The 12,264-nt window shown below is 37.5% G+C and overlaps 1 protein-coding gene across 3 annotated transcripts in view; it reads left to right on the forward strand.

The window, feature by feature from the left end:
* The window catches only part of DIAPH3 (diaphanous related formin 3), a 456,179-nt gene that overhangs the window by 235,518 nt on the left and 208,397 nt on the right, over positions 1-12,264 (forward strand). For all 3 annotated transcript variants that reach the window (XM_075918922.1, XM_006113561.4, XM_075918921.1), the window contains 2 exons: positions 2,072-2,311; positions 9,130-9,259. In XM_075918922.1, the coding sequence (XP_075775037.1) occupies positions 2,072-2,311; positions 9,130-9,259 (370 nt within the window). The remainder of the gene's footprint in view (positions 1-2,071; positions 2,312-9,129; positions 9,260-12,264) is intronic.

Raw genomic sequence — 12,264 nt, forward strand, 5'->3', positions numbered from 1 at the left:
TGTGCTATACAGGAGTCCAGATTAGATTATCACAAAGTTTTCTGGCCTTGGAATTGAATAAGCCTATGAAAAATATTTTTAAAGTACTTTGAAGATGAAAAGTGCTGGTTGCATGTTTAGTAGTGTGTACCTACAGTAGTAACCTAGATAAGATACTATTTGCGTTGGTCAAATAATGGCAGGATTTTAAAGGGACTTGTAACATCCATCCATCCTTCCTTCCTTCCTTCCTTCGATCAAGTTTTACTGTGTGCAACTTCAGTCTTGCCATAGATGATTTTGTAAAATGGAAAAAACAAAACAACTGAGGCTTTTCTGAAAAAGGAAGAGAACTAAATGTATGGTTGTAGAACATTTTGTGCAACTCTAGAATTTTTGAACAAATAGAATTTGCAGATTTTTAGTCTTGATGAGGGATTCTCAAACTACAAAATATGCCTTCCTTGAGAGGCTGGGGAATGTGTCAAGGGAGACATGAGCTTTAGCTGTTTGCCTTTTGTGGCTGGGATTCACGCAGAAGGGCCATGCACATCCAAGAGGGATAATTGAGCTCCACCACCTGAATTCAGACTCTCCTTTCCCTTTATCTGAGAGGCATCCCGGGCTTGGGTTCTCATTCCACCTCCTCCTTTCCTCACCTGGAGGCAGCCAAGTTTCAGGCTCTCCCAGCCCCAGTCCCCGCCTAGAAGTGACAAGACTCCAGCTTTTTAGCCTTGTGGTCAGAATAACAGCGAAGAAACAAGTGTGGGAATCTGGCACTAAGTCTGCTATGTATTGTCGACAAATAGCGCTTTTCACATTGCCAACCTAATTTATAAGCTGCTGCTGACATGCATTGCCTTCAGAGCTGAGTGCCCTGCCAGCAACCACTATTCTCTGCTCTACCTTTAGAGTTTGATAGCTGACAGTATAGTAGTTGTGTGCGCGGGAGGGGGAGCTAACATACACAAAGGAGAGTGATTTGCTCAACTAATTTTGAGAACCACTGATTTAGACAATTGCCTTTAGATATTTTCATACAGTAATTTATTAACTGAGAATCTAAGGGTCATTAAGTAATTTTGCATGTGTGAGCTCTACTGCATCTGGGATTTAACATTTAAAATGAATGAAGCTGACATACTGGTTTGTTAGTGCTGTTGCTTTGATACTACTCCATTCTGTTCCTTCGTGAGTCAAAATGAATTATATAAAATGTGAAGCTAATTTAAATGTAATTTTTAAATTAAGCCTTACAACCAAAAGGAAGAGCTTATTTTGAAATTACTGGAAAAATTCTGATTTATCCAGACTTACTCCAGATTTGATAGAACAACTAGTTTTAAACTTGCATAATAATTCTAACGCATCCAGTCTGAATCACAAATCAGATATTAAGTCAATGCTCAATTGAGAGTTTCAGTAGTTGTATTGGTTTGAAACAAATTCTTAAAATTTAATGTGTGTAGTTAGCATTAGTTTGAAGGATCTTGTACTCCAGACCAGAACAGAGAATGACAAAATTCATTCCACAGATTGACATAAAATTTAGAGTGAACACTTGTGGCCTGTAATAGGACAAAAGTGGGGCAGGAATGGTTCCAGTGTCAGACTGCAGGGAGTAACCGGTTTGGGGAAAGTTGGATAAGACTTGCGGGCCTGCTTGCAGGCTGCTCGTGTTAATACTTTGGACTGAACAGCAGTCACATGACTTTCATGGACACCCATGTGAGGTGATAAGTAAACCCATTATTGACCTGAGTAAACCCCAGAACTTCACACTGGTTAATACATTTTTGTTAGTTTTACAGGTTTTAATGTGCAAAGTGACAAATTTGATATAGGATAAAGCTATGTTTTATTGCTTATGCATGATAGTAGTTATAATGGGGGGAAACAGTTTTTAATAGCAACCACAAGCCAGGATTTCAGTTGCACTCCCTCTTTCATTCATCCTGTTGACTATTAGTTATAGGGGAGACATTGCTTTTTCAAGCCTGTCACACCAATAAATCACCCCGGATTACATGCATTTGTACAGTACAAAAGTATAGCATGAATTTTAAAGGAAATCTTTTTTTTTTCCAATCAGATGAGCAATGTGAAGAGACTACAGACACGGCTCAGTGCTATTCTCTTTAAGCTTCAGTTTGAGGAGCAGGTGAACAACATCAAACCTGACATCATGGCTGTCAGTGCTGCCTGTGAAGAGATAAAGAAGAGTAAAAGCTTTAGCAAGTTGCTGGAACTAGTGTTGCTAATAGGAAACTATATGAATGCAGGTTCTCGGAATGCACAGACCTTTGGATTTAACCTCAGCTCTCTATGTAAAGTAAGTTGAAAATATCCTGCATACTGAATTTTTATACTTCATCTACTTTTTCTTATGTCATTATAGCACTACTTAATCTTCTATTTGAATTCCCCCTCCCAATAATTAGATCTTTACTCTTTTGCTCTTTTATACATTTCAGATCATATAGTCCATTTTTGAGTCGTTGGTAGTCTGAGTTAAATATGACTAAAATTACATCTGTTGAGGTTGCTTTGCACTTAAACTTCTAAAAGTTTCTATTTTTGTCAGAATAAAACAGACTGAATAATATTATCTGTTCTGTAGGCTATTGTGCTGCTATTGTGTTGGCATTATAATCTTGTCTTAAAAGTGAACATATTTGAAGTCTGTTTTCTAAAGTATACTTCATCATTATTACAATTATGAATCATTTATTTTTGTGTATCTTCTTTGTATGCAAGTTCTCTTTGGTGAAAGTTGTTTCTGGTTTGTTGAGCCATTTTCATCGCTTGTCCATTATTATTTATATTAGGGATGTGAATGACTAATCGACTATCTGATACACAAATATTTATCAGTTAGTTGACTAGTCGACTAGTCACTTCCCCCACCTTGTCTCAGACAGAGGCAGCAAGTAGAGGGAAAGAGAAGGGGGTTCTTTAAAGCAGCAGCGCCTCATGGAGCCCAGAGTCTGCTGCTTTGAGACACTGCGTGCAGCCCGGGGGCAGCGTGGGTCTCACCTGCTGACCCTGGGCTCCATGCGACGCAGTTGCTTTGAAACATTGCAGGAGCATGGGGCAAGTGGGGGATTGCTTAAGTACCCTGCTGGCTCCGTGCTCCCCACAGTGCTTTCGCCTTTGAACTGTAGCAACAGCCCTAAGTCTGTTGCTACAATTCAAAGGCAGAGGTGCCCTTATCAAATATTTATCAGTTAGTTGACTAGTCGACTAGTCGCTTCCTCCCCCCTTGTCTCAGAAAGAGGCAGCAAGTAGAGGGCAGCAAATAATCGATGAAAATTGCATTGACTATTCGATTAGCCAGTTAATCAAAATTTTACGTTCCTAGTTTATATACACTGTGCCTCCCCTTGAAAAACTGCAAGGTCAGGGTTAGTTTCTACCAGCTACTTTCTAAACTTGCTTACTCCCAAGGTAATTTTGTCTGTCCACAATCCTTGAGATGTCATTGCAAAGTCTAAGAAACTATTTTTATAGTTTATACTTTACTCACTATGAGGAATTAGCAAGGCAAACAGAGTATCTAGCTTAGGTCTGGGCTCGGGACTGAGCTGGAAGTAGAGGTAATTAGCCCAGACCCTGCGTCAGGGAAGCACAGCAAGAGTCTATTATTCAGACCTGACATGTGGATGAGTAAAAGGGGGTCAGTATCACATCTCTGGCCCACAAATGCATTCTTCTTAGCCCATTGAGAGGGAGATTGTGTTACTTAGAGTGAATAGTTTGTGTGTTGGGAGGCAGGTGGGTTTCAGGCCTGCCCAAAACAGTGTCCTGGCCTTATCAGTAGCAGATAACTCTGCCTCTGGATCCGTGGGGATCCTGACCACATCATGTTGATCTAATCTCTAACAACACTGCAGCAAGACTCCCACTAGGGGTGTCCCTGGGCCTCCAAATCATCAGAGTAGAAGGCCTGTGATAGTACTGACAACTCTTCTTGTGCTTAGAGAGAGAGAGAGCTAGCAGAATCCTGTTTGGGATATAAAGCAATATGCTATGTATATTCTGAATGCAGAATTCATTTACGGTCCCTAGCTACTAAAATTATCCACCACACATACACACACTCATACACATAGTTCTATGGGTGGGACATACTTACCTGCCTCAATTGCTCATGCTAGTCCACTAGCCAGGTGGTCTAAACATGAGAGCTGGGCCATGTCAATGCACACCTATGGTCCTGGAGAATGATCATAGCACTGCAAGAGTCAATCCTGTAGTTTTGCACCTATCTTTTTATATGTTTTAGTTCATAGATCCTGACCTCTCCTACTGTATCAGGGTACTATGTGATCACCATTAATGGCAGATGCAACTTGGATTTTTTTTTCTTGATGGGGTTTTTGTTTCTTTGAGTGGGTTCTTTTATCATGGTCAATGCACTGAGACATAGAAACATAAAGTTCTTTGGAGATTTTTACGATAAATTGGTGTTTTTTTATATTAGCAGAAAAACTTTTCTGCTCTGAGAATGCAAACCATTATATCTGCTAAAACCTGAAGGTAGAATGTATCTAATATTCACTCAAATCCAAAAACTAGAGAGTAACATGGTCAAGAGCAGTCATACTCTGGACTAGAGTTCTCTGCAGGCACCAACTGTACTTCCAAACTTTGGCAGCTGTCATAGCTCCAGTCATTCTTAAGAGCACATTTCCAAAATATTTAGACAGTATGTAATTCACATATCCTGTCTGCCCCTCCTCACCCTACTTTCTAATTCCAGCAGTGCACAAAGAGTCCTAATTGAGCTGTGCTCGATGCAGAGCATGGATTGCTCATTTCATGGAAGACAACCTCCATGTTCTGCCTTCTCTCCACACTGTGTTAAAAATGAATTGTAACAGTTCAGATTAATCCAGAGGTCTCCACACCCATAATGATGAAAGCAAGATTTCTTTTCATATGTTAAACTAGATTTAGCAGAATATTGATTTGTTAAAATATTTGATAGACTCTTGTTTACAGTGCAGATCTATTGAATTGTAAACTAACTATACATATGTATATTTACTTTCATCAGAGCATCATCTCTGTGGAAATTTACTATGCTGTCCCAATGCGTTACCTCATTGAGAATCTCAGTATGGTGGTGGTATTTTATTGTACTGTACTGGCATACTGTGATAATCTGAGTATATTTTGTATTTATGTTATCTTTTCCTTTCAGCAAGAAACAAAGCAAGCACTTCAATGTCACATTTTTATTAGCCCAGTTGTGTTAAAGGAAATATATGCTGGGGAAGATGATATCTCATCATGTTTATATCAAAAGTAGCAGCTTGATCTTTGACAGTAATAGTTGAATTTCTACACTGAGTACAAAGTACCCATTTCAGTGATAAGCATCCATCCAAAGAATTCTGTATTCATTTGACAGCATAGGGATAGGGAAATATTTTAATCCGTTAGAAGCACATTGGGCAATCTCATTAAGTTTAAAATCAGACTCCATAAAGTATCTTTAAGGGACCTTCATAGATAATTTTATATTACAAAAAAGCATGAGGAATTTATCGAAGTCTTATATGAAATATAATGTATTTGAGAAATTGACAATCACTAGTGGTTTGTGATACTTTAGCAAATTATACGTAGTATTAAATTTAAGCAGGAATAGCTGTTTTCAGAAGCCGGTCTAGGCTGGAGCAGCGCCCACCCAATGCAGGCATGGGGCCACTCCTGCCGAGCTGGGACCCCTGCCTACAGGACCATGACTAAATGTAACATTTAACCAGTTAACTTTTTAAAGGGGACCTTACCTCCCTACTGCCTAGCCTTCAGTGCCATCTATGAAGATGATCTCAGTACCATATTCAGTGTGATCTCTACTACTCACACCTATAAGGCATTCAGTGCTGACTTCAGTGCTAACTTTGGGGTTGACTTGGAGAACAGATATTCCTCCCAACCGTGCCAGAACTATATAACCTGTTATACCACTAGCTAAGGAAACATCTTTTGACGGTCTCTCCGTCAGAGCAGGTGCCGCTACCTATCTCTCTGGCTGAGCCTGCTATTGAATCTGACCCGCTGAAGGATATCCTACAGTGAGAACATGTGTACTGTATACATTCTCTCAAAGGGCTCTTCTAGACTACATCCCTCTTCCAAAAGAGGGAGTAAATTAGGCAGATCAAAAGTGCAAATGAAGCGTGTATTTAAATATCCCATGCTTCATTTGCATATTCATGTCTGATCGCTGTTTCGAAAAAGGCCATTATAAAAGTGAAACCACCACCTAGATGCGGTTCTTATGTGGAAAAACCCCTTTTTCAAAAGATCCCATACTCCTCATTTTTTCAGGAGTACAGGATCTTTCAAAAAAGGGTTTTTTATCCGAAAGAACTGCGTTTAAACGGCGGTTTCACTTCCAAAATACCCTTTTTCGAAACAGCAATCGCACGCAAATATGCAACTGAAATGCAGGATATTTAAATCCGGGCTTCATTTGCGCTTTCAATCTGCCTAATTTACAACCCTCTTTCGAAAGAGGGATGTAGTCTAGATGTAGTCTAAGATTCAACTTTCAAAGTTGCAAAACTGTTTGTGGAACTAAGCTAGTGTTTTAATTTTGATCTGCACTCACAATTGCATTTCTTTGGAGTGTGTGTATGCAAACATGCATGTTTTCTCTTGGACATATTTTCATGAAAAAATGGTTTTAAAAATATTAAATGATACTTTAAACATATATAGTAATTTTAAAAACTTTTTATTTTTCAACATTTTTCTTCCCTTTGATGTGTGGAAGAACACCACAAATGGTGTTTATTTTAACTTACTAAAATATATGCTTTAAATATCCCATGTGGTACATGATTCAAAAGTACCCAATGACAGTGAGTCATTTAAACATAAGAATGGCCATTGTGGGTCAGACCAAAGCCCAGTATCCTGTCTTGCAACAGTGGCCAATGCCAGAGGCCCCAGAGGCAGTAATCTAGAACAAGTAATGATGGAGTGATACCTCTCGTGTCATCCATTTCCAGCCTCTGATAAACTGGGGCTAAGGACACCATTCCTACCCATCCTGGCTAATAGCCATTATGGATCTAACCTCCATGAATTTATCTAGTTCTTTTTTAAACCCTGTTAGTTTTGGTCTTCACAACATCCTCTGCCAAGGAATTCCACAGGTTGACACTGTGCTAAGTGAAGAAAAACTTCCTTTTGTTCGTTTTAAACCTGCTACCTATTAATTTCATTTGGTGATCCCTAGTTTTTATATTATGGGAGCACATAAATAATTTTACTTATTCACTTTTTCTACACCAGTCATGGTTTTATAGACCTGTGTCATATGCCCCCTTACTCTCCTCTTTTCTAAGCAGAATAGTCCCAATCTTTTTAATCGTCCTTAGTCTCTTAATATGGAACCTGTTCCAGACCCCTCATAATTTTTGTTGCCCTTTTCTGAATCTTTTCCAGTGCCTATATATCTATTTTGAGATGAGACAACTACATCTGCACACAGTATACAAAATGTGGGCATACCATGGAATAAGATCTTCTTGATCCCGTTTTCAATTATTCCTAACATTGTTTGCTTTTTTGACTGCCGCTGCACACTGAGTGGATGTTTTCAGAGAACTATTCACAATGGCTCCAAGATCTTTCTTGAGTAGTTGTAGCTAAATTAGCCCCCATCATTTTGCATGTATAGTTGCGATTTTTTTCCAATGTGCATTACTTTTCATGTATCAGCATTACATTTCATTTGCCATTTTGTTGCCCAATCACTTAATTTTGTGAGATTTTTGAAGCTCTTCACAATCTATGTTGGTCTTAGCTATCTTGAGCAGTTTAGTTTCATCTGCAGCTTTTGCCACCTCACTGTTTATCCCTTTCTCCAGATCATTGATAAATAGGTTGAATAGGATTTGTCCCAGTCTGGACCCTTAGGAAACACCGCTAATTACATCTTTGCATTCTGAAAACTTACCATTTATGCCTACCCTTTGTTTTCTGTCCTTTAACCAGTTATCAATCCATGGGAGGACCTTCCCTCTTATCCCATGGCAAACTTGATTTGCTTAAGAGCCTTTGGTGAGGGACCTTGTCAGATTTTCTGGAAATCTAAGTACACTATATCGACTGGATCCCCTTGTCCATGTGTTTGTTGACCCCTCCCTTCCACCCCCCATGAAGAACTCTAGATTGGTAAGGCATGATTTCCCTTTATAGAAACCATGCTGACTTTTGCCCAACAAATTATGTCCATCTATGTGTCTGACAATTTTATTCTTTACTATAGTTTCAACTAATTTACCCAGTACTGAGGTTAGACTTACGGGTCTGTAGTTGCCAGGATCACCTCTAGAGACCTTTTTAAATATTGGTCACATTAACTATCTTCGAGTCATTAGATACAGTAGCTGATGTAAAGGATAGATTATAAACCAGTGATAATAGTTGCACTTTAGTTGGATCAGTACATAAATACACGATATCTTTGGGGGGAGAGCAGAAGGGAGTGGAAACTGTCGTAAACTAGGAAAATTTGGATTCATTTGGGAAAGCCTCCTTTGAGTCTTAAGGCAGATCTTATTCCCAAATTAAAATGATACATATGAAGAATCTTATCACCTAGAAGGAGCGGAAAAGAGCTTATCCATGGATTCATGGCTCTAAGTGTTTATATGCTTATGTAAATAATGTCCTACCAATATTTGGAGTGGCATTTTTATATGTAATTGTTCAAGAATGGAAATGAATAAATGTTTGTTATTGGAATCTTTTTCTTTTCATTTAAAAAAAATAAACTTGTACGTAACCACATCATTCATGTGCTTAAATAGATTACAATCCCTTCCATTTCTGAAGACATTTAAATATAACATAATATTTCATAATTTAGCATACGAACAAATATTTGGTAGATAAGCATGAAACAAAACACTTTTTAGAATCTACTTTAAATTTTGAATAAATTAGCAAATACAACAAGCATGTTACAGTTTGCTTACTTAAAGCTGCATCAGTTCAACAGCTTACCTCTGATGTTCATAACATTGTCAGTTGTTTCAGTGGTTGAATGTAACAGTAATTCAAAACATTTTTATTACCAATATATATACATATATGTATGTGTTTTTGTTTTAATTTCTCTAGTTAAAGGACACAAAATCAGCAGATCAGAAAACGACTTTACTCCATTTTCTGGTTGAAATATGTGAAGAGAAATATCCCGATGTCCTCAATTTTGTTGAAGATTTGCAGCATTTAGATAAAGCTAGCAAAGGTTTGTAGTATTAAATGAAAATTTTAATTTTGATGGCACTTCAATGTTTGTCCGTAAGAATGTATATGTATTTTAATTTAATGATGACATTAAATAGCACACTTAATTTGATACACATACTGTGTAGGTCAATTTAGTTGAATTTTCAGACATTTACCTATAGTAATAAAGTAGAAGAGCTCAAAGATAGTCCCCAAAATTGCTTCCAGCATATAGTCTGTATACATTGCACCAAAATAGATTTATATTTTTTATTTTTTATGAATAGACCTCACACTACTTTTGTTTATCATAAGAATCAACTACAATTAAACAGTACTCTTCCCAATTTAACGCAATAGTTCCGAAAGGTTATAATATAATAATTTTCATAAAAACCAAAAAAAAAGTTAATCATAGTAACTTCCTCTTTTCTTTCCTTTCTATAAATTCTTCATGCAGCAGTAGTACTGGAAGCCAGGGAAGATAAATTTCAATTTACCACCTGATCATACAGAATAGCATCTTGTACATCTCATTCTAAGCAGAAGAAAACTTTTGCATATTATCAGTCAACTAAGAGCTCCTTCTATATATAAAGACATAGCATGGCTAATTTTAACTCACTGAACATAGAAACTGATGCCTTCTCATCATTGGTTAATTCATCGTATAGGAAGCAGTATGAGTAAAATGGTGATTGGCTACACACATTGTCATAGTTAATAATTTTACCAGCTTACATAAATTTACTGGGGACTATATTGATTTGCATAGTGATACTGCTCATGCCTCATGCAGCCATTCTTGCCACAATCCCTTGATTCACAATTTTATTTCTGTTGGTGACATAGGAGTCCCTCGCATTCATCCAAACTAGATTCAAATATATAGTTTCTTCCCACTCATATTTAAATTTTCAGATACAACTGATATACATGATCAAGTCTTATAAATATTTGTGTATGTTTTGTCTTACAAAAACTTTATACATTTATAAAATGTTGCTACTTTTAGTACTTAGTCCATAGTGACTGGAAGAATTATTAATGTATCCATGTTTTACTTGAGTGCATAAATTATGTTGTTGCATGTTCATAGAACAGCATGTGTGCTTTCGTCATAGAAAAGCAGTGGAGTATATTGTGATGGTCCTTGTGGGTATTGAATCGTGTAATTATTATATTTTATCAAACTACATATATTACCACATCAACACTTAATCTTATAGGATAAAGATGATATTTTTCAAGGTTTATATGCTACTTTTGCCTGTTCATTATGAGAGGAGTTTAATGTATTACGTATTGCCAGGGCTCGCCAGCCGTGCAGTCCGGCGATCTGCGCATGCGCAGATCGCCGTAACCCAGCTTCTCCGGGTTATAATCTACTCACCACGAGCGAGTAGATGGTATAATTTTTCGAGCCGTGCATAGAAAAGAATAGAAGGATCAGACATAGTATAACAGATTAGTATATGCCTATGTGTATCTGTATCAATATGTAAACTCGATTCTGTTTTGTGAATTACATTTTGGTTGCAGCCTATTGAAAACCCTTCACTTTTGCACTATAGTCTCCATCCTGAGTTGGCACAAGAAATCCTTACACCTAGCAGAAAGTCTAACAATGGGAAAACCATCAAGAGTCCTTAAACCTTGATGGTCTGCCATTCAAATGGGTCCACACTAGAATAGTAGGATGACTGCTGTCCACAGAAACTACTTTTCCCAGTTTGGAATTGAGGCTTACAGGGTGTTCTTGCATTTATTTTATGAAACTAATGGATTTTCCCTGAGAAATTGCTTTCTGTCTCTATAGGACCTCACATGTTAAATTCCAGTGATACTGTTATGTTACTTTTTTTGTGTTCAGATCATATGCCCAGCTTCTGGGAGAGAAAGTTTCTGAATGTCTCAAAATAAGAGTGTCTGTAGTTAAAGTTCTCTAAAATTTTATTTTTTCAGAAGTTCTAAGCATCTGCACATCTTAATGAAGTCAGTGGGGCTCTTGTACTTTTCAAAGGCTCAGGCATCACAGGGAGTGTGGGGCTTCTGCTTTTGAACTGGAGCAAGAGCCTGATAGTGAGTCACCCTTATAGATTAATCAAATAGTTGATAGAAACCCCATTGGCTAGTCAATTAGTTAATTAATGTAAATGTAACATCCCTAATGGGAACTGCAATTGTTTATCATGTTTGAAAATTAGACCATTTTTATTAAGTGCCTAAATATGGTTATAGGAGCCAGTAGGCATAATATTGGAAAGTTTTTGGCAAATGAGTTTGAACTACATTGTCACTAGTTTGCTACTTAGTTCTCTAAATATATGCTTTTAGCAAGTCCAGATGTTGAATTCCAGTTATTCCCTCTGGTGTAGGAATGGATGAGTTAAAATTAATCCACAAAAGAAGGAAGTGATGCTGTAAGTGGATGATAGATGTGTCCTTAGTCCTCATAACTCTTGGGTCTTTGTTACACCTTGGTTATGCTTCCAGAACTCTCCCTCTACTGTGAGAAGGTCCTTAATGAGTCACAGCTGATAACACCCCTCACCCTTGGATAACACTTAATTGTGGAATTCCTCTCTCAACATTCTTTTTGTCACTCTTCTACTTTTATAAGCAGCTAGCTGGCTGATTCATGGCTCCTACTTCCCTGAAAACTAAGTAGAAGTTGGAAATTTTCCATTTGCTTTTTTTCTTAGGATCCCTTTACATTGCTTTCTTATTGAATGATTTATCTGGGAATCAAAGATGCTATGAAACTGGCTTTCTATATTTAACTCCCAATTCCTTTCAGCTGTTAATTCATTTTTTAACTCTAGTTGCTCTCAGACGTCGTCTAGTTACTTTATGTGGTATGTGACTATTTCAGCCAGTCCAGTTCCTTTCTAAGTTTCTTTGCTGCTTCATCAGTGTTATGCTTTTACTGCCCGTCCACAATTTTATCCTGTTCCTTTCTCTTAGAGTAAATTTGTTCTCTCTCTCTTGTTTTTAAGGTAGTATCATTTCTTTTATTTTGTA

This window comes from Pelodiscus sinensis, chromosome 1 (assembly GCF_049634645.1).
Source record: "Pelodiscus sinensis isolate JC-2024 chromosome 1, ASM4963464v1, whole genome shotgun sequence".
NCBI lineage: Eukaryota > Metazoa > Chordata > Testudines > Trionychidae > Pelodiscus > Pelodiscus sinensis.